Here is a 26,954-nt window from a genome sequence, read left to right on the forward strand (position 1 = left end):
CAAGACAAGAATGCCTATTCTTTCTACTTCTTTCCAACATAGTACTGGAAGTCCTAGCTATAGCAATTAGGCAAGAAAAAGAAATAAAAGGCATCCAAATCAGAAAGAAAGAAAACTGGATATTTTCAGATGCCATGACAATATGTATAAAAAACCCTAAAGACTGTACCAAAAAGCCTGTTAAAATTAGTCAGCAAATTCAGTAAAGTTGCAGGATACAATATCAATACACAAAAATCAATTTTGTTTCTATACATTAATAATGTGCTATCAGAAAAGCTATAAAATCTATTCCATTTATAATACATCAAAAAGAATAAAATACCTAGACATACATTTAATCAAGGAGATGAAAGACCTCTACCCTGTAAACTGTAAGACATTAGTGAAAGAAATTGAAGACACAAATAAATGGAAAGATATTTTATGATCATGAATTGGCAGAATACTGTTAAAACCCATACTACCCAAAGCAATCTGCAGATTTGATACAATTCCTAATAAAATTCCAATGGGTATTTACTGGCATTTTTCACAGAAACCAAACAATCAATCCTAAAATTTGTGTGGAACCACAAAAGACCCTCAATAGCCAAAGCAATCTGGAGAAATAAGAACTGAGGCAATCATGCTCCTGATATCAAACTATATCACAAAACTGTAGTAACCAAAATGGTATGGTATTAGCATCAGAATAGACACACAGATCAATGGAACAGAACAGAAAGCCCAGAAATAAATTCATGAACAGTATTGTCATTTAATTTTTGACAAAGGCACCAAAAATATGCAGTGGGGAAAGAATAGTCTCTTCAATAAATGGTGTTGGGGAAACTAGATATCCACATACAAAAAAATGAAACTGGACCCCTATCTGACACCATACGTAATAATCAACTCAAAATGGGTTCAAGACTTGAATGAAGACCTACAACTCTAAAACTTTAGGAGAAAACATAATAGATGTGCTTATAGACTTTGGTCTTGGCAGTGACATTTTTGGATTTGACACCAAAAGCAAAGGCAACAAAAGCAAAAATAACATGTAGGACTCCATCAAACTTCCTAAAAGCTTCTGCTCAGCAAAGGAATACATAAGCAAAATAAAAAGGCAACCTATGGAAGCAGAGAAATATTTGCAAATCATATAAGGGATTAATATCCAATATATACAAAGAACTCATAAAACTCAATAGCAAAAAACCAAAAACCCAGTTTAAAAAAAATGGACAAAGGACCTGAATAGATCTTTCCTCCAAAGAATACATACAGATGGCCAAGTCCAGAAAAAAGTGCTCAATATCACTCGGTATCAGGAAATTGAAGTGAAAGCCAGAGTGAGATATCTTGAGACAAGAGATGACAAGTGCTGGTGAGGATACGGAGAAACAGGACCTTTTGGTGGGAATGTAAATTGGTACAACTACTACAAAAATTAACATGAAGTTTCCTTAAAAAGTTAAAAATATAACTACTACATGATCTGACAATTCCACCCCTGGGTATGTACTGGAAGGAAACAAAAACACTAACTCCAAAGGACATACACACCCCCATGTTATCATAGCCGAGATATGGGAACAACCGAGGCGTCCATCGATGGATGCACGCATAAAGAAAATGTGATACATATCTGTTGTACAGGATGTATTTTACAAACACAGGGTGGGGCAAACATAGGCTTACAGCTGTTTGTATGGAAATACAATGATAATAAATAACAATACAAGAATAAAATATACATGATGGAATATCATTCAGCCATAAAAAATACTGCCATTTGTAATGACATGGATGGACTTGAGGGCATTATGCTAAGTGAAATAAGTCATATGGAGAAACACAAATACCATATGGTCTCACTTATATGTGGAATCTTAAAAAAACCCAAGTACAAAAACTAAGCTAACAGTTCAAAGAACAGACTGGTGGTTGCCAGAGGTGGGGGTGGATGAATCAGCTGAAGCAGGTCAGAAGGTACAAACTTCCAGTTATGAGTCAGTCAGTCATAGGGATGTGAGGTACAGCATGGTGACCACAGTTGGTAACAATGGACTGCGTATTTGAAAGCTGCTAAGAGATCAGATCCTGAAAGTTCTCCTCACAAGAAAAAAACTTCATCACCATGAATGGTGACAGATGCTAACTAGACTCACGGGATTATTTCACAATACAGCAAGCCCTCTCATAACAACATCAACAGGTTCTGGGAAAGCTGTGAGATGATACAATCATACATATGAACAATATGTTGGAACAACAAAAGATATTGTTCCAAATATCTTTTAAAATTTGGAACAATTTTGCCATAGGCTAGCCTATATATAACCAAGAACTCAGTTCCCAAGGCAACTCTCAGTGTTACAACAAAACATTATTCAAGTATCAGCTGTGTATACAAATAGCAAGTCATTATGTTGTGCACCTAAAACAAATATACTCATGTGTCAATTATGTGTCAACAAATATAACCTTATGCGTCAATGAAAAAGAGCTCACCTATAATATAGAAAGAACTGTAAGTCATTAAAATGAACAAGATAACCCAATTTTTAAAAAATGCATAAAACATTTGTACAAGAGAAAATATCCAGAGGACCAAAATTTACCTGAAAACATGCTAAAGCTACTCAGTCATCAGGACAATACACACCCACCAGAATGGCTAAAAGTTAAGTTTCCAAGTCCCTGCTTGGGCAACAATGTGGAACTGGAGCTCCCATACACTGCACTGGACAGCACGCTGCACCGGATGGCACGCTGCACCGGACGGCACACTGCACTGCCACTTGGGAAAGAAACTATTCGGCCCCATTCCCTAAAGCTGAACACGCGAACACCCAAGACATCACAATCCCACTCAGAGGCATACTTCCAACACAATGCAACGTGTGTGCACAGAAGGCCTTGCTCTTTTGCAGTAGGAGCCTCAAATTGGAAACAAATCTCTCAACCACAGAATAAGCACATCATGGTACATTCGAACAGTGAAATGTACGGATTTGGTGCTGTCTGCTACTCACAGCAACCTAGGTGAACCTCCCAAACACCGTGTTAAATGATAGATCAGAACAAAAAAGCAAAATATCCACCCTTGCAGAATTAATTTACTCTGAAAATAATAAAGGTCCCTTAAGGTGTGCAGATCCCATCTAAGGCGCTACATCTAATTTTATATTTATAGTTTTGTATTTTATTTAAATGGGGTCCTCAATTGTCTCAGCCTCACACCCCGTGAGCCCCTTCCCTCCTCGTGCAGTACAGAAACAAGAAGCGGCAGCAGGCGACATGTCTGTGATGCAGGACATGAGGACCGCAGTTAACACGGCTGTACGGTGCACGTGGGAGCTGTTAAGAGAGCAGATCCTAGAGTTCTCATCACAGGGAAAACCACACTTTTTTTCTTTTTTAAAAAAGTGGTTTCCTCTAAATCTGGTATTTTACACACTGAAACCTCATCTGGAAAAGGATCCTGGGCTTCTCTGACTGCAAAAGGCATCCACCAGAGACATGTGAGGGCCCCCGCATGCAAATCCTGTCTGCTTCTCTCTGCAAGGAGCCACGCGTGCTCCTGCCTCGGGGCCCTAGCTGCTGCTCTTCCTGGACTTGTCTCCTCCCAGGCACCTGAACGCCCGACACCTCACTCTGTCAGGTCTCCATTCAAGTGTCACCTTGCCGACAAGGCTCACCTGAGCACCCATGTTCGATCACACTGCCCGTGCCGTCACTCCACTTTATTTCTGTCCTTGTGCCTGCTCTCCTCCCAACAGCCTTCTCTGAGGACTCGGTCCCCTCATGAGACCAAGCTCCCTGCTGTACCCCACTACTGAGAACTGTGATGGCGAACACATGTGGACTTACCACATGATGTGGTGAGCAATACCGATCACATGACTACATCTTTCACCAACCCAGTGTTACAAGGTGAAAGAATGAGCGGGCTTTTGAAATTTCTTAATGGGATAAAATGCTCTATATGTAAGCAATAGCCATCAAAGTTGAAAACCACACTGTCTGCCTCAGCAAGTTCACCTTGAGGACTTCATCCTACGGACACTCTGGCACGTGAGCAGCACAGAGACCCATACACAGTGACGTCTCTGTGGTGCTGTGCACAGAGTGAATGACAGCAACAACCAGAAGTCCATGCGTGCAGATCTGGGTACACTGGTCTTGCATACTATGTAAGTAACCAGAGTCACACAGGAGACACTAAGGAGGCTCAAACGTGCAGATACTGAAGCACCGCCGAGTTCGTAACTCCAGCAGCTAACATTTGGGCAACACTATTATAAGTGCTTCACATCAATTCTCTTTGAAGCCGACCAACCACCCATTTTACAGATGAGAACACTGAGACAGATACCACAGAGGTCAAGTCATTTCCCAAGTCAGGCCACTTCCCAAGGCCACCTAGCCAGGAAATGGCAGAACTGGAATGCAAAGCCAGGTGAGTGGCAACCCCTAGCCACCGTGGAACCCCACCAAAACAGCGGGTAACGTGTTTCGGTAGAACGGGGCAGGGTGTGCACATCTAATGGGCCTTTCCGGGCAGAGCCCTTCTGAAAGGGTACATAGAAACTGACTACAGAAACCTGTCTGGGAGGAAGCGGGGTGGACTGGTGGGAGTGAGGTTTTATCGCCATGTACTCTTGCACCTACTACCTAGTAAAAAACACATTATGCAAATATTCATTGAGTCACTGGGTCCTAAGTCTGGGATGGACCCCATCATTTTATTGGAGGGGGTGTAAACTGAGGCACGGACTTGCCTGAGGCCACCCACATAGGAAGTGGGAGCCCTAAGGCACTGCCAGGGCTACAGACTCCCGGCCCCCGGGGGCTCGGCTGCCTTCCCCACTCTCTCAGCGTTTCCACTGTGGCTGACTCAGCTGTCACAACTGGAGACTTTCAAAAACTTCCAACAACATGGAATTGGGGGGAAAATTATGATTGGGAATTTGAGTGTTGACACTTGAAAAATACCAACTCCCTTCCACTGCAAGCACTTCAGCATGTTACGAAGGCTCTCTGGCTGTCTCTGGAAAGGTTATTTTCAGAACATTCCACTTAAACCTGGAGATGCAGGGTTCTCCGCTCTTTCTGGGAGCTGACACCACAATTTACATTAAACAAATGTTTTGAAAATTAGCTGTTCACGGTTCCAATTTCAGCTTCCCCCAGGGTTTAATGTTAGCCAAACACTCGTACAGTAAGCAGACAATGTGATTCATTGTGTGGAAGAAAAACAGACCACCATAACAGACTTCCTGCTTTTGTAATCAAGGGAAAAGCGGAGTGTTCGAGCGATTATTGACATGTGGGTATTAGAAACACAGTTCCAAATATAGCTACTAGGAGCAAAAGACACACACGCCCCCTCCATAGTTCCAAAAAGCCTTCCCAGTGTTCGGTCAGTTGGAAAGTTCAGAAAGTCATGGGCAAAACTCTGGGAATCGGAGTGACAGGGAGCACGGGTCAGCCCGGGGATGCCAGACACACTGCAGTCGGGGAGCTGCACAGACAGGAACGAGGGCCAAGGCTCGGGCCACAGCTGGAGGGTGGCCAGGCAGAGGGACGAGGTTCTGCCCTGCTGGTGCCCCTCGCCCAGCAGCAAGGGCCCTGCTCTGTGGGCAGCCTGCTCCCTGGGGCCTGCTCTCAAAGAGAGATGGACTTTGCACCTTCCTCTTCTCCTGTAACATCTGAAAGGGGTTGCACAGGCACTTTTCCCTGCCTTCCCCATCCTGCTCCTCCCCCCAACTACAAATGTTGAAAGGGGGAAAAGAAACCGTCAGTCTGCTAATTTTATAGTTAGCAGGAATGAGAGCGGAGCACTCTGTGAATTCCCTGCCTGGCTCCAAGCCTCCTCCAGGACTTGTGAGCTAGGTGGAGTGCAAGCGTCTGGAAATGGATTTACAGGATGCTCTTCAATATCAGGTTTCTCTCTCAAAGAGCTGGGGCCGGGTGGGGTAAAATGGGGGGAGTGAGGCGGGTGGTCTGTTGGAAAGAGGTATTTCGACTCTAACGTTTTCAGGGAAGCACTTGTTTGCACAGAGAAGGATGTACACAAAAGTGCACCCTCTTCCACCTCAACTACGGAAGGCCTGCAAGGAGTGTGGATGGGAGGTTAGAGGTCAGGGAAGGTGTCCCCGTGTGGTGAAAGCCAGTCTGGCTGAGGCACAGACATACCAGGGACCCAGTCTTTGTACAGAATCACATGAGGGGACACGCTGGGACAGCGGCAGGTGTGAGGCTCTGGGTCAGGGCCCCTGCAGCTGTCCTGGGAGGTGTCCTCACCATTACACTCTGGTGAGAGGCTTTGTGCTCCAGGAGTAAGACTGTCCTGACCAGCATCATTAGACCCAACGAGTCATTTCCAAGGAGTTCGTCGAGGGGCTTACAAAATAGTGAGGTCACCTTCTGCCAGAGGTGACTGTCCCCTAGTCTGGCTGGTGGCTGGAAGGCTGACTCCAGAGGGGCTGCCGCAGGGCCAGGCAGTCCCACTCACCTAGACAAAGCTCCAACCGCACTGGACCTCATTTGCTAGCCCGGGAGCCCACTGGGACAGCTGCTGGAGGCAGAGCCCAGTGATGAAGGGGCACACTAACGAGAGGGTTTCTCTCACCACAAGAAGACTGGCACCCATGACCTGGTTTCAGTCCGAGTTGAGTCTAGTAGGAAGGGCTTGAATAACGCACCTGTTTTGTTCCTTAATGAGGGAATCATTCTAAAAAGCAAACTGTCTTGGACTGTCCCGGCTGGAACGTGGCCAGGAGGACATGCAGCTATGGCAATGCAACATCGGTTCTGAGAGTGCCAGGGGAAGGAGGCGGCTGGCAACCTCTGGGCAGGGCCTGATGGCCACTGTCCACAGCACAGGGAAGCTCCTGTGCACACAACTTACCTCCCACAGGTGAGGGCGTCCCCTCAAAAGGCCAGGCATGAGGCCCTTTGACCCCGATCTACCCAGCTCCCTCCCTGCATCCCCCTTGCCTACAGGAATCCAGTCCTCAAACTGTGTCCAGACTTTGGCCACTTGAGCAGGACCAGACCCTCTGTAACTGGTTCCCACATGTCCTTTGGTAGTGCTGCACCCCATCAGTGGGATGAGCACTCAGCAGGAAGGGGCCCCTCTCGACCCACCTGTCTGCACTGCCCTGCCCTGCCCCACACACCCCTGATGAATCGCGTACCTTGGATTTCCGGGCCCCCTTCTTGCCTCCTGTCTTCTTAGACGTGGGCTTCTTCTGGGATGGAGACTTGGCTTTTTTGGCTGGGGGTGGCGTGATGATGGCTTCCAGCTTCCCTTTGGATCCTCGTTTCTTCGCTAGCAACTCCGGGTGGATGTTTGGCAACACCCCACCACTGGCTATGGTGACTCCTTTTAGCAGCTTGCAGGAAAACCAAAGTAGCAAATGGTGAGCCAGGCCACCCTGCCCCTGACCTTCAAGACATCAGCCCTGCCCATCCAGGCTTTCTGTTTTGGTTGGTAGAGCACCTCTACAAGGAGGCAGATGGGACCCAGGTTTACTACACAGGAACAAGTCCTCAGAGTCCCTCACTCAGGGTGGGGAATTTTGATGATCTCTTTCCTCTACGGAGCACCAAGTACCTTGTTTCATCCCTGCCCCCCACTCCCAATAAGGCCTTCAGGAGACACTGCTGTGAGGGGCGGGGACGCTGCTAACAGTCCACAACGCGGTCCACACCACTGACAGCCAGCCAAACACCAACGCCCCTGCACAGACCGCTGTCTCTCACACAGCATGACTGGCTGCTCAGGGGCCTGGGGCGGAGCAGCTACAAGAGCCCCTTACCTGATTCAGCTCTTCATCGTTGGCCACGGCCAGCAGGATGTGGCGGGGCGTGACCCGTCCCTTCTTGTTGTCTCTGGCCGCATTGCCAGCCAGCTCCAGAATCTCCGCTGTGGGGAACAGCACACGGTCACGTTAGGGCACAGGTGGCAAACACGAGGCCCGCCCCTGTGAAGGGCCGAATCCACCCTTCAACTGTGTTTTATCTGGCCCAGCACTCTGTTTCTACCCGGTGGCAGCACTGAGCCCCTTGCCCCTAGTTAAGGAGTAGTTACATTAATATAGCCCTAAAATTACATTTGGCTCTTTGAAGGCAACCGCGAGGCTGATGTGGCCCCCGGTGAAAATGAGTCTGACACCCCTGAGTTAGGGCATCAGAGGACCACCTACATCCTCCCGGCCCCCAATCCTGGTGCTGGGAAGGGCACAGGCACCGGTTCCCGAAGCAGCCCCCTGAGGGGCAAGACGCAGGCAGTCTGCCTGGCATGCTCTGAGTCGAGTCACAGAGGTATCGAGTCAAACCTCTGGTACAACCCCTTGTTTTGGAAATGAAGACCCTGAGGATTTGAGAGGAGGAGAGGCCAGCCAAAGGTCCCTCAGTAAGAAGTGGCAGAGCTGAGATCTGCCAGAACAGGGCTGCCTGCAGTCAGCATCCAGGTGTCGCCAGGACCAACCCTGAGGAGCCAACATCGTGGCCCGAGAGTGAACCGTGCAGGCCTGGGACTGAGCAATGGGTCTTCCGTGGGTTTACGGGGCTTGAGGGGGCGGTGGCATATGACAGGTGCTTAGTCAGCCTGTGTCCATGGAGTCCACACCGACCGCCTGCACACTCAGGCTCAAAACTGGGGAGAGACGACTGGACTCTACAGAGCCAACATCATAAAAATATGTATAAAAAGAAAGAGGTGGGGTGCATGTAGATTAGAAACAGACTGAAGAGAGATAATAACCAAATACAATTTGTCACATGGGATCCTGATTACAAAAAAAACTAGAAAACCCATTTTGGAGACAGCGGAGCAGATCAGGATGTGGACTGGCAGTTAGACACCAGGGAATTACCGCTCTTCTCGGGTGTGATCATGGTATCACCACTCCACAGGGAACTCCTTTTTCTGAAACGATACATGCTGAAGTACTTAGGGGTGAAATGTCTTTGTGTCTGCAATTCTCTCTCGAATAACTCTGAAAAATTCTACAGCGGAAAGTAATGGTGGTGGAATTTTAACAGCCGGTAAATCTAGGTGAGGATACAAGGGTGTTCCTCTTTCAGGAACATTCTATAAATTTGACATTGCTCAAAATAAAGAAAAAGAAAGCTAGAGGGATCTGAGCCCAACCTGTGGCTGCCTAGGTTAGGGTTTCTTTACCTGCCTTTCTGGACGGGCTCTCTCTTGCCAGACAAGATGCCTCAGCACCAAAGACGAGGAAATCAAAGACTGTGCCCCTGCGGCACGGTTCTCCTGCAGACTGCCAACCTCCTCACCGCGTTTCTTCACGAGAAACAGAGACTCTCTCAACATGCACGTGACACCCCCACCTCTGCAATTCCGCCCACACCTCGGTCCTGCCACAGTGTCCTTCCAGTCCACGCTCTGGGCTCAACTCGAATCTGACCTCTTTCTGGCACTAACGAACTCCCAGCAACTTAGGTTATGTTGGAAACACGAGAAATCTCTGCCAAGTCACAACTCGGAAACACTATAAAGTAACTAGGGGGAAAATTTCCAGCTATGTGAAAACCACGCATTTAAAATTCACAATATTACATAGTATTCGTTGTGAGGAGGTACTAACAGCTGCGCCCAATGCAGAAACTGCTCAGTGTGGAGGCTGAAAAGCTGCTTGGCTACTCCCGAGAACTCTCCTGTTGGTGGGAGTGAAAAATCAGTCACACCTGCAACAGCAGGAATTCATTTATCAGTAACCACAGCACTGATGACACAGGACACCAGAGGCACCTGCCTGCTCGATGCTCCCTGGTGAGAACCCCTCACCTTGGATTTCACATGTGACAGTGACTAGAGAGAGGTCCAGGGAAAGGGGGAGAGCAATAGTACGTCTCCTATGCTCACCTATTAGTCTTGACAGAGCTGTTCCCCATGTTCCCCAGCACAGCCCTTGTTTAGGGGCAGGGAATGGCCCACCTAGTGGTTTCCCTGAAGCTTCCCTCCAAGTGCTCCTGGCAGTGTGAGCCAATGCCCAGCACAGGTGGACCTACCTTAGCCAAGCAGGGAAGGGTGCTTGGATGCCTAAATGACCCTAGGGCTCAGGAGCCATGAATGCAGAAACGCCTGCTTGTCCAGCCCAGCTTCATTCTGCCCTGTCCCTGGTGGAGGCGGCATATCTGCAGCGCTACAGTCCTGACCATGCCTGGGCGGGGGAGCAGAAGCCCAGCTGAGCGTAAAGGCACAGGCCGGAGGGCCGGTCGCAGCAGGACGGCTGCAGAGGGACAGCTGCAGTGGGAGAGGGAGCCCACTTGACTGGCTCCTGCACCCCCACTCCCATCAGCGTCTGTGGCGTGCTAAGGACACTCTACCTGGCCTCTTCCAAAAGAGGCACAGAAACACTCACAGTGGTGCCCCAAGCCCACCCCTGTGGCAAGAAGATCGTTTGAAACTACGGTTTCTCAAGAAAGCTGAGGGGCCTGCTTCCTCTTTCTGTCTGGAGTATTAGTGGAAGGCTTGCCCCAGAAAAGGCACAGTGGCCGTTGGTGGGGGGAAGGAGAGGAGGGATGTGGTCTTTTTATTTTGGGCAGCACTGCTCTATTTGTGCAGGAAGATGGTGACAATGACCGCAAAGACCTGGAGCATGTGAGGGATCACCAGAACTCAGTGTGCTTGGCCCCCTGATTTGGGTAGGGGATGGGAAGTAGACAACACAGGGAAATAAAGCAATGGAGTGACCTGTAAGTAGCACCTGTGGCTGAGAGCGCTGAAGGTCAACTCTCCAGGAATCCCCCCAACTTCCATGAGCTTCCCCCCACCCACCTTGAACTCTCCCTTTGTGGCTGAAACGTCCACTGGCCTGAACTCATTTACCACTAATGAAGCAGTAGATTCGGGGCGCCAGACCTGACCCACCTGCGAGTGACAATGAGGTGGAGTGGAGTGGCTGGGCTACATGTGTGCAGCGGCAGGAGGAGGGTTTCCAGCCCCCTGTAAAGAGCTGGGCAAGGGCGTCATTCTGCTGCCTTCCTCACCAAGGACCCAGAAAATCCAGGACCCCATCCTTTTTGCAAAACTCCAGCTCACTTTTGAACTCAGCCCCGTGGGATGGGAGGGAAGCCGTGCCAAGTGAAAATAAGGAGGGGCAGAGATCCACACTCCACCTAGAGCTAAGCACAAACCTTATCTTCCATTTCCTCCTGCCTGTTTGCCACAGGACATTACCATAGTAACCCTTCATCAAGGGACACAAAAGACAGAACACCTCAGAGACACACCTTTGGGAGAAGTGTGCGCCCTGCCGCACCCGCGCTGCAGCAGGCAGACAGCTGGGCATTTTACAACAGCCAACGAAGATGGAGGAGAAAATCTGACTGGTAACAAACGCAGGGATCCAGGGCACATGCCCACCCCTGGCCAACCGTTCAGTAAAACCCACCCTTTCAGCCTTAGTCTGATTTTAGAAGCCCAGTGCTAAAGGGCCTTCCTGGCTGAGAGAGGGCTGCCCCTTCAGGGGAGAGAGGGAGCTGCAAAATGACAGCAACTGGATGAGGTCGAACAGTCCTCTCTGCCTTCTGGGAGACAGGTGCCCGTTGCTGAGCAATGGGACAGGGCGCACACCTCCAGAGGACACTTCCTGACTGAGTTTCCCTCCCAGTAAGTGATCCAGGCTTTGCAAATGAGAGCGAGAGCTCAGTCACGGAAGCCCAGTCACGGAAGCCCAGGCTCAGGGCTAGATGTGGGTTCCTGCCACTGCATCCTGAGCCTGTGGGGATGGGCCAGGGCCAGCATCAGCTGAATAGAGCCCCCACCTGTGCACAGGGGTGGAGGTTCTGCCTGTGGTGCAGCTTGTGTTTGGGAAGGTTTTGTGCATCTTTAAAAAAAAAAACAGCCCTGACTAGTGTAGCTCAGTGGATTGAGCGTGGGCCTGCGAACCAGACAATCGCGGTTCGATTCCCAGTCAGGGCACATGCCTGGGGTGCAGGTCGGTTCCCTGCAGGCCAGTTCCCAGCAGGGGACGCACTAGAGGCAACCATACATTGATATTTCTCTCCCTCTCTCCTTCTCTTGCCCTCTAAAGATAAATAAAATCTTAAAAAAAATTAAAAAAAAAAAACATTTTTTAAACCTCTCACTGGTTCAAGAGAAAAGGAATTCTGAGAAAGAGAACCAGGACAGAACCAGATCTGCAGACGTAAATTCTATTCTCCATGGTTTCCCGAGCTCAAAGCTCGCTCAACACTCTCGTCCTCCCTTTGAGGGAGTTTTCGGGAGCCACAGCCCCAGGGGCTGTAACCAAAACAAACCAGGGGAGGAAAGTGCAGGGAGCAGTTAGGATAAGAAACACATCCCATAGCAGGTTCTCCATCCCTCAAGCCAAGTCCTCCAGGCCGGTGATGGCCTCATTCTATTACTCAGCAGGGGTTGGGGGCCAACACTCAGCTGGTTTGGGGGCCCGGCCCTGGGGGGTCAGCTCTGGAGAGAACCCTAAGTGTAGTAAGGTTCCCTAATTATGAACACTGTGAAGGGGGCATGCTGAAGGAACAACATTGGCCAACTCATGTGCTATTTTTTAAAGGTTTTTTTGCTTATTTGTTTGAAGATCTGATTTGCAAGACACCCCAGCATCTCTGGCTCCCAGCCCAGTCTCTGGCAAGTAGTGAGCTGGCTCCCTCCTTTGTGCTGGCCTGGACCAGCGCGGCGACCTTATTCTCCCCCCAGCACAGCACGTCCTGTACAGAGGCACGTCCGGGCCCAGCGTTCCCCAGCCTCACTGAGCATGATCATTTTAAGGCCACTTCACAAAATTCTTGCAGCCTTGAGGAACAGCATAATTTGGCAGCCTTTCCAGCTCCAGACCAGCTGTCTGAACGTGAATACCTTTGACAGGTCTGTTTTCCAAGTTCACCCAGAGACCAAAGGCTTACAGCTTTTCTCTTCCCCCTCCAAACATCTTGAATTGAACCATATCTGCAGTGCTGAAGCGTTCTGTCTGTCTTCCTTCAGGGAGATGAAGTCATGGTTTGCAGAGTCAGACTCCTAACAGCTAACAGGTGATGTGTGGAGGCCGCGCCAACTTCTAAACACAAACCTTGCAAAGGACAGAGTCAGGGGCTTCTACAGAGCTGTTTGAAGCGTCTCCTCTAACAAAAGAAAGATTGAGAGTAACAACCAGAAATCAAAGACAAGCAAATGTTCACGTAATCCCAAGGAGAAAACAGATATTTGCTACAAAGCCAACAACATGACAAGGAATCTGTTCATTGTAATTTCTCTGCAGTCACCAGGCTTCCATCAGCAGTTCACTGAGTTCAGAGCAGTTCTACACCGTCCCCGAAGGCCTTAACCCAATCGACCCCAATCCGAGAGCGCGGCTAAGGGTTTCCTGCGTCCTGCCTGCACCAGTTTCCTCCAATTCCCTCCGGGCCTTGAGGCCACTGGCACAAGTCCCACCTTTCCAGCTGAGTGGCAGGGTCTGAAGCCTGATGAGCCATCAACCTGGCGTTCTGGGGCCCGCCTGTGGGCCAGAGTGAAGCTCTCAAGTCTGCCTGTCCCGGGGGCCTCAAGGAGCCAGGGATTCCAGGGAGAGAAGAAAGCCTACAGCAGCACCTGAAGGCAACGCGTTCCGTGCAGAGGGCAAGTCGCTGCATGAGAATGAGGCATCCAGCTGCTCTCGTGCGGATGCTCCAACGCTGACACGAGCCTGTCCACTGCTGTTAAGCCCACATCACAGACCCCTCCTAAGGGCCAGGGGTCCAAGGGGCAGCATGTGGTCCAGGGTCTCACCTTCCCCACAAACTCTCCCAATGAGAAACACAGCTTCAGTGGGGAGTTTCTAAAGTCAGCCATTGGTTTTTATATTTCAAAGTAAAAGAAAAAAAATTTGCATTATACAGATTAACAAAGAGGAGATAGTATAATTCTCAGCAAACATTACTTTTGCTGACACAGCTCAGTGCCTGAATACCTTCCCTCCCGGAGGGCCTTCCGCTACCTTCTTCAAACTTCAAGAGCACCTGTGCAGGCCACCTCCTGGGTCTGTCTGTGGCAGAGCGCGGGCGCCACGGCGCACCAAGGTTAGAGCTGGGGTCTGCTGTCGCACAGCCTGGGCCTACATCCCGGCTCCTGCACCGAGTTGCGACTCATCCAGACACATGTGATTCTCGGTTCCCACTCCATAAAAGAGGGGTGATACCTGAGGTTGCCTCTAGGCTCACAAGGACTAAAGAGTCACCAAGTTACATGCCGAGAAGACCGGGTACATGTAAGCTACTGTGATTGAGGCTACAGCCACACACTTGACCTTTTAAAAGTACCGCAGGCCTGATTTCTAGGGGGAGAAAACTAGATTTTCTTTTCCTCAGTTTCCTTCCTCTAACAGAGTAGCTGGCTGGCTGGCTGGCTAGATGGATGGATGAGAGAGACAAGCAGAGAAGAACAGCAATGTATTTCGAAAACCTGGTGTTTCCTCCCCCAACAGTTTACTCTTTGCTGTTACACTTAACAGTTTACATGTGTTTGAAAAATGCACTTGAACCTGATTAACCTCGGTGCTGCCAGATTGCCTTGATAGAACGCAGCACCCAGGGTGGCCCCACAGGCAGTCTCTGCTGTGGAACGGGCTCTGGGACTTCGGTCTGACGCGGGCAGGGTGTGCTGGGCCAGGGGCAGGGCCCAGGCCGCTGCTGAGGCAGCGCAAGTCAAGGCCCAGGAAGGAAGGTGGGAGGCCCGGAGAGACCCGCTCTAAGCCGGGCCCTCTGCCCCACCAGTCACTTGCTTTCAAGGACTCTGTGTTAAAATACAAGGAAGTGGTTAAAACGTATGTTTGTTTTCATATGAAAAATCACAGCCATTTGTTCTTAATTCGTCTCAGGAAGGGGAGAGCAATCAGAGATGTCTGCTGAAATGAAACGATTTGAAGAGTGTAATGTAAAGAGGAAACTCACTTAAAGGGCCCTGACAGGGTGCCATTCCCCAGATGGACGTTTAGGGGCAACAGCTGCAGTGAGTGCGAACTGCGGCGGGCTGCCGCTGCGGGGAGCAGCAGCGCCGCCTGTCATCAGTGCTCACACACCGGTGCACCGGGTGCTGCACGGCTCTGCCTCCTGGAACTGGGTCGGGGCCTAGGTCAGAGGGGACGTTTTGCTCTACCCTGTGTGCTGTTTGAGTTTATCTTGTGCACAGTGTGTTTCAAATGTAAAATGAAAACAGTGTAAATGAGAAGGGGCAGCCATGCGACGCGCCACCCAGTTGGCCCGCTCAGCTACGGGTCACGACACCCTCCTGCTCCCACGTCTGTCCCAGCCTGCTTTATCCTGCTTCTCTAGAAGAAGTCCTGGGCATATGAAGACTTTTCAGGTTCTTTCTCCTAATTTTTTTAATTCTCACTCAAGGACATGCTTACTGAATTTAGAAAGAGAGGAAGGGAGGGAGAGAAACACTGATCAGCTGCCTCTAAAACAGGTTCTAACTGGGGATCAAACCTGCAACCCAGGTACGTGCTCTGACCAGGAATCGAACCCACCACCTTCTAGTGTACAGGACAATACTCCAACCCACTGAACCATCAGCCAAGGCTCAGGTTCTTTTCAAGACTGATTGTTTTTAGAACAATCTGAGTGTGTTGTAGTCAGAGAAGCCCCCAGGAGGGACTGCCACTCCTGGGGTCACCTGTACCAGCCTGGGCTAGGCCCTGTCTGACCAAGTGCTTTCCTGATGCTAAGGGTCACTCGTCTAAGGATCTGCCTAAGCTCTGTCACCCAGGACTTCACCTCCCCTTGACTAAGGGGACAGTGAAGGGCCGCTGGGCAAAGAGCTTCTGGTCCCACGGGCCACCCTCAGTACCTGAGCCATACAACCGCTCGACACCTGACCAGTACTGCCCTCTCCTCTCTGAGACTCTGTGGCTCCTCATGGCAGCCCTCAGGCCACCTCTGGCCGTTAAGTGCTGTCCCAGGACCTCACTTGTCCTGTCGGTGTTATAGCCAGCACACTGAGCAGACCACCCACCCCTCCCGCCAGCACACGGCACTCCAACAGCCATCACCCCTCTTGTGCTCACACCTGTCTCATGCTGCAAGCCCTCAACATTCCTCCTCCCTGCCGGTGACTACTTGTCTTTCTGGGCCCATCCCTGCAGGAAGACTGTCCTCCTCGCCCATGACAGGCTGCAGGACGGTCTCCAGCCTTTACGGAGCCAAGCCATGTGCCCTTTGGTGGTCTCCTGGGACTCTCAGGGCCTGCCCCCTCAGGAATCCAGGGCTCCTTGGCCAGGCAGCAGCTCCATCAAGGACAGGAGCCAGCCTTGGAACATGGGCATGCATCACCCTCCTGAGATGCCCACTGAAGACAAAGGAGACACAAAAGGGGTCAAGTGGCCCTGAGTGCCCATCTCTCCTCTGCCTGCTAAGGTTTCCGCACAGGTGGGGAGCCGGCAGGAAACGCCCTTCTAGAGACGGGGCCTGTGCTGGGGGGGCTGGGGAAGCTAACTGGACTCTCGGGGCCCCGGTGTCTGCCTAAGCAGAACAGGTTACCACACGGGAAGCACTCAGCCAGTGCCTGGCAGTTAGTGCTCAATAGATGGCAGACGTCTTACTAAACTGCTCTGCTTTTCTCAGCACTCAAGACACCGTCTCAATGACAAGCCACCACCTGATTCCAGAATAGAGACCATCGGGGCCTGGGGTGCAGGTGGGAGTCAAAAGGAACAAACAGAAACAATGCTGCTCAGGTTGAGGACGCTCATTTCCTGAATGAACAGCAGATCCAGATTTACAGAGGCCAGTGTCACCAGAGGCTAGCTCAGCTACCAGTTACCCTGGGGTGCACCAGCCAGGGCATCAACGGCCAGGGGAGGTGGCACATGAGGCTTTTCCAGAGGCCCTCGATTTCCAAGTGATTGCTCCAGGCAAGAAATGCGAGCTCTGGCAGGGAATGGGCCTCCGTCCAGAAAGAGGACATTCATAAATGTCTCCTATAAAGGCCATCCTACAAATGTCCTCCTCTAGACAAATGGGGGTGTTGTCAATGCTGTGTAAGGACAACCTCAGTGGCAGGTGCTGTCACCAGCCTCTGAAGGACCAGGAAACACATGCTTTCTGGCCACAAGATGGAAGACACTTGCTTATAAAGTAAGGAGGTGGGCGGGAAATGAAGGTGGAAAGGGAGAGAGAGACAAAGGTGGGAGCCAGGGTCAGAGCAGCAGGCTGGCTGAGCAGCCCAGCAGATCCATGGGGAGTTTTTGTCACCTTCCTGGCAACCAGAACCAGAGGGGGCAGTGGGGAGAGACAAGGGGGTGGAGGGAGGCTGGCCGTCATTAATATTCTTTGGGTTTGTGTTCTTGCCAGAACTTACGTGTAGCTCTGAGTGGCTTCTTACTTTCATATCTTCTACTGGGTTGACTAGACATAGAAGCCCTTCTGGGCTGGAAGAGAAAGCTAGAAGACTATACATATGGTTTATTAGTTGCTGACATTTTAACAGGAAAATATTGGGAGAGAAGATATTTGTAGACCTCTTACCCATTTCCTTCTTCTCTCAAGTAAGTAAGCAGTTCTTTTAAAGCCATTCTTGATGGTCACACAGGGGGGCCCTGGGATGCTGTTATTTCAATCAGCTGGGCGGCGCCTGGCAGCCTCTGCTTTTCAAGGTAGAGCTGAGACAAGCTCCATGGCTCTTGAGGCAGAAGTGAGGGATCAGCCCTCAAAACACCCCGACACCTGTTTGCCACCGATCGCCGCCCTCCCACGTGCCTCTCTGCAGGCAGGTCCGGCCCCTACACCCTCGCATTAGTCCTAATGACACTTCATTTAAACACCCTCATCAACTTCCTCAGGAGCACTGACATTAGCAATATTTCTTCCTTCTGAGACTCCTCCTCTAACTGATCTTACCACTTCAATAAAAAACTATTGGATTGGCCAAAAAGCCCATTATGTTTTTTCCATACGATGGCTCTAGTAGCACTTAGTTGTCTTTAACTTCACTCAGAACAATTCTGTTAGTCTGTATGGTGGCAGCTGTCATATTAACATGCATTTTTTTAAAAACTGACGAAAACTGCCCTGCCTGGTGCAGCTCAGTGGATTGAGCGTGGGCCTGCGAACCAAACAACTGCTGTTCGATTCCCAGTCAGGGCACATGCCTGGGTTGCAGGCCAGCTCCCAGCAGGGGACACACAAGAGGCAACCATACATTGATATTTCTCTCCCTCACTTCCCCTCTAAAGATAAATAAAATCTTTTTTTAAAAATTAATTTTAAGGACTTCCACCAAGATGGAGGTGTAGGTGGAACCACCTTACCTCTGTGCACAACCAAATCTAAGAACAACTATTTTTAACAACAATAAACACAACCAAGCCACACAGAAAATCGACAATATGGAGTCCAAAGACAACTAAATGCTCAGCTAAACTGGTAAGAGGAGCGAAGCCAGCAGCGGAGCAGGTTGGCAAAAAAAAGTCCCCGAACGGGTGGTGCGCGAACGGGTGGTGCGCGAGCAGCCGAAGGCGCAGATTGCGGGCTAGCTACGGGAGCACACAGGGAAGAGGCACGGCGGGCTGTCTGCGGTTGGTTGCACATCTGCGTGCGGATAAACCAGTGAGGAGGGAAGCCTGCGCGGGGGTAGCAGGCTCGCACAACAGCAGGCTCGCACAATTCCGATCGGATAAACAGGCCCGGGGCGAGTGCTGTGACTGGACGGACTGAGCTAGCGGAGAGGACCGCCATTGCTCCCTCTCTGACCACGCCCCCACACACAGCGTCACAAACCAGCGACCTGGGTCGCCCCGACCTGGTAAACAATTAAGGCTTTGCTCCGCTTAACAGCGCAAATAGACCAAAAATGGCTCTGGAACAACTCAAGAGCCCCAGAACCGATCGATCTAAGTGATGAGGAAATAGCCAATCTTTCACATGCACAGTTCAAATCACTGGTTATCAGGATCCTTACAGAACTGGTTGATTTTAGTCACAAATTAGAGAAACATATGGAAGCTAAACTAATTGAAATGAATGGTAATACAAAGGAAACCAATAGTAATGGAAAGGAGATTGGGACTCAAATCAAAGGAGTGGACCAGAAGGAAGAAAAAAATGATCAAACAGAAAAGAATGAAGAAACAAGAATTCAAAAAAATGAGGAGAAGCTTAGGAACCTCCAGGACATCTTTAAACGTTCCAACATTCGAATTATAGGGGTACCAGAAGGGGAAGAGTCACGAGTGGAAACCTTATTTGAACAAATAATAAAAGAGAACTTCCCCATTCTGGCAGAGGAAATAGACTTCCAGGAAATCCAGGAAGCTCAGAGAGTCCCAAAGAAGTTGGACCCAAGAAGAAACACACCAAGGCACATCATAGTTACATTAGCCAAGATTCAAATGAAGGAGAGAATCCTAGAAGCAGCAAGAGCTAAGGGGACAGTCACCTACAAAGGAGTTCCCATCAGACTGTCAGCTGATTTCTCAAAAGAGACCTTACAGGCAAGAAGGGGCTGGAAAAAGGTATTCCAAGTCATGAAAACCAAAGATCTACAACCAAGATTGCTCTATCCAGCAGTTTTCATTTAGAATGGAAGGACAGATAAAGTGCTTCTCGGATAAGACCAAATTCAAGGAGTTCATCATCACCAAGCCCTTATTATATGAAATGTTAAAGGGACTTACCTAAGAAAAAGAAGATGAAAAAGATGAACAGTGAAAGGACAGCAAACTCACAGTTAGTAACAACCACACCGAAAAGAAAAGCAAACTAAGAGGACAGCTAGATCAGGAGCAGAACCATAGAAATGAAGATCACATGGAGGGTTAGCAATGGGAGTGGGAGGAGGAGAAGGGGGGAGAAGGTACAGAAAATAAGTAGCACAGACAGTAGATAGAAAATAGATAGGGGGAGGGTAAGAATAGTAGGGGAAATACAGAATCTAAAGAATTTGAGACACGTGTTCATGAACTAAAGGGGGAAATGGTGGGGGAGGGGTATGCAGGGTGGAGGGGAATGGAGGAGGGAATAGAACAAATGTAATGGCATAATCAATAAAAAAGTTTAAAAAAATTAATTTTAAAAAACTTACAAAAACTAAACTTTTGTGCGGCCATTTTAAATACTGAAGATGGAAGAAAATACACAGTATTTTTGGTGCATTATGCTTTATTATTTCAAGAAAAGTAAAACCGTAACTGAAATGCAAATAAAAGATTTGTACAGCGTATGGAAAAGGTGCTGTGACCGATGGAACATGTCAAAAGTGGTTTACAAATTTTCCTGGTACTATTGACATTTTGACCAAATGGTCAAGAGTTATTGACCAAATAACTCTTTGCTGTGGGGCTGTCGTGTGTACTGGAGGATGTTTAGCAACACCCCTGGCCTATACCCACTACAAACCAATAACAGGAGATAGCCGACACAGTCAAAATATCCAAATCAATAAAGTTATTGGTGAAAATTAAAAAACATGTCTTTCAGTTTATGGACAAAGGGTAAAGGACTTTTTGGCCAACCCAGTACTTGCTGAACAGCTGTGGAGGGTCAGTCCTCCTGCGAGGAGCTGAGTACGTGGTGCGGGGGGGAGGGGTGGAGACAGCACAGGCCCAGCCCTGGGGTCACTGATATGGCCCGTGATATGTCCAGCCCTCACAGACACTCAACACAAATCTGTTGAAGTCAATAGCGACTCCTTTGACCCTGAGCACGCACTTGGCGGCTTGTCCCTGGTCGGAGCTGGGTAATCTCTCATAAATGGGTCATCACGGACAAGTGCACCAGACATGTGGCGTTCAGGCAGTGATGAAGGGGAGTGCAGGAACACTCCCCAGGGCACCGGCCTGGTTCCATGTATTCGAGCACTCAGGGCCCACAGCAGGCAGTGTCAGCCCAGGCCAAAGCAGCCCCGTGATGGCCCAGGACCCAGGCAGGCCTCACCCCACAGTCTCAAGTCAGGACTCAACACTGGCCGAGGAGACTGGGGTGCTGGGGGGAGGGCAGGGGCAGGTCAGTGATCCTCAGATTCTCCCAACCGAGATTTTGGCTCAAATACAAATGTCAGTCTCCATATACCACATGTACCCATTATCCTGATTCACTATTGTTTGAAATTTCATTTTCTAGATCTGTTTTTAAATGAAAAGGGAAGACTATCTTTGGGAAGATGTATAATATATAAGAAACTAATAACCATGACTGTCCCCTCAAAGGGAGATTGGGTGTGCAAAAGAGCAGGGAGGCAGACATATATCTCGTTGTATGTACTTTGGGAACATACAAATTTACCATTGGTATTATTAAATAAGTTCCACTGGTACTTATTAAAGAAAATGATTAACTTCCACAAAAGTAAAATGACAATGGAAGACCTACCAGATATGAGAAACATATTAATAAGTATGTAACAAGACAGACCAATGAAACAGAAAAGAAAGGCCCAAAATAGCCTTAACTATACCTAGAAATTTCATGTATGGCAAAGGTAGCATTTCCGATCACTGGGGAAAGATGGATTATTCAGTTCATTGTGCTGACATAAGTGCGTAACTGTGTGGAACAAAATTGAGTGGATCCTTGTCTCATACCATTTATCAAGTTAAATTCTAAGTGAATCAATCAAAGTAAGAGTGTAAAAAGAATTAAACTATTAAAAAACGAAGCAAAAGCATGAAGGAATTCCTGTGTAACAGGCTTTCTGAACAATGATTCAAAAATAGACTCATCATAATATTAATAGGCTCATTAATATTATTCAGATAAATGTGGTAATTTCTTAATGTATAAGGGTGGGCAAAAGGAGGTTTATAGTCACGAGTATGTGAAAGAGTTTATTCTTGAATTATCCCTAATTACTGCATTACTCCCCATACAAACTACAAAGCTGCTTTTGCCCACTCCTGTGTATGTACATCAAGTCATCACATTGTACACTTCCACTGTATAAACATAATTATATTCATCAATTATCCCTTAGTTGAAAATAACTATTCAGATACACATATAACTACATATTTAAGTAAAACTTTGAAAATGAGGAGAAAACAAAAGAGATTATAAAGAATAACTGAGCAGATTCAAAAAAGAACCCAAAAAAACCTTCTAGAAATGAAAACTATCAAATCTGAAATTAAAAATTCAGTGACTAAATAGTAGCTAAGATACAGCTGAAGAGAATTAAACTGGGAGGTAGTTCTAAATGATAGATCAAAAGTAATTATCCAGGCTTCAGTAAAGACAGCAGTATGGGTAAGTACAGTACTCACGCCCTCCCACAACCACATCAAAAATGCAACTGAACTACAGAGCAACCATCATTCAGAACAGCCTGAAATCCAGTTGAACGGAAGTGCCACAACTAAGGATTTAAAGAAGCCCCATCATGATTGGTGGGGGGGTGGAGAAACAGGGCGGGCTGGTGCCAGAACCACATGTGGTAGATAAAAATTAGGAGGTATATATCGGCTCAGGAGGTCCCCCCCCCAAAGAGCAAGGGGACCAAGACCCCTATCAGGCCTCCCACCTCAGAGACCCAGGGCCAGGAAGAAAAGTCCTCATAGCTTCTGGCTGAGAAAACCAGCAGGGATTGTGGCTCAGACAGAGGGCTTCTGGAGTCCCAGGCATTCCTCTTAAAGGGCCTGAGCATAGACTTAACTTGGACTTACTCCCTCTGAGTTCCAGTGCTGGGGAGCAGCTCAAAGGCAACAGGGACATACGGTGAGAAAATGAAGCATCTGGTATCAAGACAAGAGCCAGAGAGGCTTCTTTCTCCCAGACGGAAGTGCTGGCAGAGGCCATTGTTTTCTGAACCCTCCCCTCAGAACTGGCAGGTGCCATGTCTGAGACTCCACTGACCTGGCTATCACTGTTCAACCATCCTGGTGATTCTGAGACCCCACCCCACCAACTTTCAGGCCCACCCAAGCTGTTTCCAGTGGCTTTTCCATACAAATGGCCTGTCTTGGATCATGCTTCAGACTTTCCTAAAGTGTCCTAACAAGCAGCATCTGGCCTCAGCATGTCCCATGCCTCTCACTAAGTAGCCCCAGCCCTGGCACTAGCAGCAGCTGGCCTTGGTTTGCAGCTTATCCTCTCCTGGATATCTCCAAGCCCAGCACAAGTAGCAGCCACTTGCAGATTGCTTTGTGGCTCATGTGGGTGGCCCCGGACAGAACACAGGTGGTAGCTGACCTTGGCCTGTACCTCCTGGAAGGCCCCAGAACCAGCGCACCCAGCAGACAGCTTCAGGTCATGTCAAAGTACCACTCAACCACCTCCACAAGTGACACACTCAAGGGGCAAACTCAGCAGGCAGCAGAGCCCTGAAATAAACTGTGCTCAGTGGGGTGGGCTCATCCATAGCTGATCCTCCATAGTGGCCAAAGCCAGTCCTTGCAGCCAGTCAGCTTGGGGGTAACTCCCTCCCATTGAGGTATCAACTATAATCAAGGCTCAACTACAATGGGAGGGTATACACAGCCCACATGAGGGGCACACCTGAGATGCATAGCTTGGGTGAATGGCGAGGCTGTACCACTGGACCCTACAGGACATCTATTACATTAGGCCTCTCAACCAAGCCTGGGAGATGTAGCAGCTCTACTTAATACACAGAAACAAACACCGGGAAACAGCCAAAATGAAAAGACAAAGAAATACGTCCCAAATGAAAGGACAGAACAAAACTGAAAAAGAACTAAACAAAGTGGAGACAGGCAATCTACTAGATGCAGAGGTCAATAGTGGTCATAAGGATGTTCAACCGACTTAAGGGAAAAGTAAGTAAACTTAGAACTTCAAGAGCATAAAAAAAACATGGAAACCATAAAAAGGAACCAATCAGAGATGAAGGATATAATACAGGAATGATGAATAATTTATAGAAAATTAACAGTAGAGTAGACAAAGCCGAGAATCAAAACCACCATTTGGAAAATAAGGAAGCAAAAATATCCAATCAGAACAGCAAAAAGATTCCCCCCAAAATGAGAAGAGTGTAAGAAGTCTCTGAGCCAACTTCAAGTATACCAATACTTGCATAATGGGGGTGCTGAAAGTAGAAGAGAAAAGGAATTGAAAACCTATTTAAAAAACTAATGACAGAAAACTTCCCTAACCTGGTGAAGCAAACAGACTCACAAGTCCAGGAAGCACAGAGAGTCCCAAAGATGATGAACCCAAAGAGGCCCATACCAAGACACATCATAATTAAAATGGCAAAGGTTAAAGACAAAGAGAGAATCTTAAAAGCTGCTAGAGAAAAGCAATTAGTTACCTACAAGGGAGCTCCGTAAGACTGTCAGCTGATTTCTCAAAACAAGCTTTGCAGGCCAGAGGGATTGGCAAGGAATATTCAATGGTGAAAAGCAAAGACCTCTAATGGAGATTACTCTATCCAGCAAAGCTATCCTTTAGAATTGAAGGACATTCAAAGAGCTTCCCACACGAGAAAAAGCTAAAGGAGTTCACTACCACCAAACCAGTATTATGTGAACCATTAAAGGGTCAAGAAGAAATGTCAAAGCACCTAGTGCTAAACTGCTGCTCTGTCAAGCACTCCTTGAATGTCCTCCATTCAGCACACTATGAATGTCCATAGTCATCAACAGATGACTATGGAGTCATCTATTGCCCTGGGAAGCTGAAGGAGGATGGACAATGCAGTGTATGTGGAGAGCACCTCCATCATTACTCCGTGATTTGCTTTGACAGTGAGGATTTTCTGTGATCGGCTATCAGTGAAGATCATCAATAGCGGATATTAGTAAAACAACTACATTAAAATGTAACTCTCATGCATGTACACATACACACAAAAGGCATTCAGTGCCAGCTGTTCTATCTCTGGGCAGTGGGATCATAGTGAGTTTTAGCTTCTTAAATTTTCAAACACCAATTACTTGTATAACCACAAAAGAGAATGTGCATTTAAATAGAGTGAATGCACACTTGGTATCCAGCACACTGGAGTTTTAACTTCAGTGTTTCCAACTTTTTTCTAGTTGCAACCCTCTGGCTCATTAAAATCCCTAGTCCCCCCTTTCCTGTATTTTTTTAAATTTATTTTTAAAAGAAAATGAGCCCTGGCTGGTGTAGCTCAATGGATTGAGCATGGCCCTGTGAACCAAAGGATCGAGGTTCGATTCCCAGTCAGAGCACAGGCCTGGGTTGCAGGCCACCACCCAGCAGGGGATGCAAGAAAGGCAACCACACCTTGGTATTTCTCTCCCTCTCTCCTTCCCTTCCCCTCTAAAGATAAATAAATAAAATCTTGAGAAAAAAAAAAAGAAAATGAAGCTGGTGAAGGGCTCTGCAGAGCACTGAGCACCAGTGGGTGCTGAGAGCCCCAGGTGAGCACAAAGGCCTAAGAAGGTGCTAGCAAGGGTCAGCTGGGCCCCGGCCTGAAGTGTTTGTTAGTTTGACACAGAGGTGGTCAAACAAACTAGCATGAGACAAAGGAATTCAGAGAGCCTCGGGGCATCAAGGAGCCAGACTGACTGTCCTCCTCCTCCTTCCTGCCCTATTTTTAACTGTGTGAGTACAGAACACACTCCGGTGTCCTGGATAGGAAGGTGGTAAAGAGGCCAGGTAAGTGACAGAGCCAGCTGCAGGCTTTGCCTCACTTACAGATGGGGGTGGGATGGCGTGGGGCCCAGTGACTAACACCAAAGGGACATGAAACATTGGACCCAAGGTACAGGTCAGAAATCAAACAAGCTAAAACTTGGGATGAGGATGCTCCTTTTATTAGCCAAAACCAAGTATATTTTTAACAATCACCCTTTTTCTTGGGGTTTTATTGCAGGAAACAGCCAGGTGCAAGGGCTGGGCTTCATCTAGTCTGTGAAGTGGCCATAAGGTCACTGAGGGGACCCTGCTTGTTGCCCAGGTCAGGGGCTGGCCCTGTAAACTTCACAGGCAGCTTCGGGCAGGACTGTCAGCTGTGACAAGATGCCAGGGGCCTGCGAGAAGGCTTCGGGGGTTCTGGTCACGGACAAGAGACCGGAGAGAGAAGACCAAGGTCTGAACCAAGGCGGAGGGACAGGGGTGGGGCCTGGGAAATGGGAAAGGAGGAGGGGATTAGGAAGCCACTAATCCCAGAAATGGAGATCACAAGGAGGGTTAGCAACAGGGGAGTGGGAAGAGGAGAGAGGGGGAAAAGGTACAGAGAATAAGCAGTGTACATGGTAGGTAAAAAATAGATGGGGGGGGGGCAAGAATAGTATGGGAAATGTAGACGCTAAAGAACTTATGACATATGGACATGAACTAAAGGGGGGGTGTGAGTGGGAGGGAGTGTGCAGGGTAGAGGGGAGTAAAGGGGGAAAATGGGACAATGGTAATAGCATAATCAATAAAATATACTAGGAAAAAGCCCTGGCTGGCATAGCTCAGTGGATTGAGTGTGGGCCTGCGAACCAAAGGATCACAGTTCGATTCCCAGTCAGGGCACATGCCTGGATTGCAGGCCAGTTCCCAGCAGGGGACTCATGAGAGGCAACCACACATTGATGTTTCTCTCCCTCTCTCCTTCCCTTCCCCTCTGAAGATAAATAAATAAAGTCTTTAAAATATAGGTGTATGTGTATGTGTATGTGTGTGTGTGTGTGTGTGTGTGTGTGTGTGTGTATTAGGAAAAAAAAGCTGCAAATCCCAACGTCATCACCACTTGTGGATCAGATCCAAAGAAGACAGCCTTGTCCTGTGAGAGGTGGAAATGCACAAACTACTGTGACACTAGGTGTTTAAACAGGCCACAGCTTGGTGTCCAAGTCGGCAGACCTCTCACAGCCGTCACCACAGGAGGACGTATGTTTATTGCAAGGTGTCAGACATCGGCATGGAGAACCAGGGCCTTCTAATGTCGAGAAATCCTTTGAATCCTTTGAGAGTTGATCTGATTTCTGCTAACACGCCTAAGTCCTAGGAGGCAACCTGGCAGACTAAGGTGTGTGACCAGGCTGCGCAACAATGTTTCTGGACCACAC

General features: G+C 48.4%; 1 protein-coding gene across 7 annotated transcripts in view; it reads right to left on the reverse strand.

Annotated features, from left to right (window-relative positions):
• Nucleotides 1–26,954, reverse strand: part of LOC119044166 (core histone macro-H2A.1) — a 74,103-nt gene that overhangs the window by 31,933 nt on the left and 15,216 nt on the right. For all 7 annotated transcript variants that reach the window (XM_037138408.2, XM_037138410.2, XM_037138411.2 and 4 more), the window contains exons 3-4: nt 7,818–7,924; nt 7,194–7,391 (exon numbers count right to left, since the gene is read on the reverse strand). In XM_037138408.2, coding sequence (XP_036994303.1) covers nt 7,194–7,391; nt 7,818–7,924 — 305 coding nt within the window. The remainder of the gene's footprint in view (nt 1–7,193; nt 7,392–7,817; nt 7,925–26,954) is intronic.

This window comes from Artibeus jamaicensis, unplaced genomic scaffold, assembly GCF_021234435.1.
Source record: "Artibeus jamaicensis isolate MK-2021 breed Jamaican fruit bat unplaced genomic scaffold, CSHL_Jam_final contig_786, whole genome shotgun sequence".
Lineage (NCBI taxonomy): Eukaryota > Metazoa > Chordata > Mammalia > Chiroptera > Phyllostomidae > Artibeus > Artibeus jamaicensis.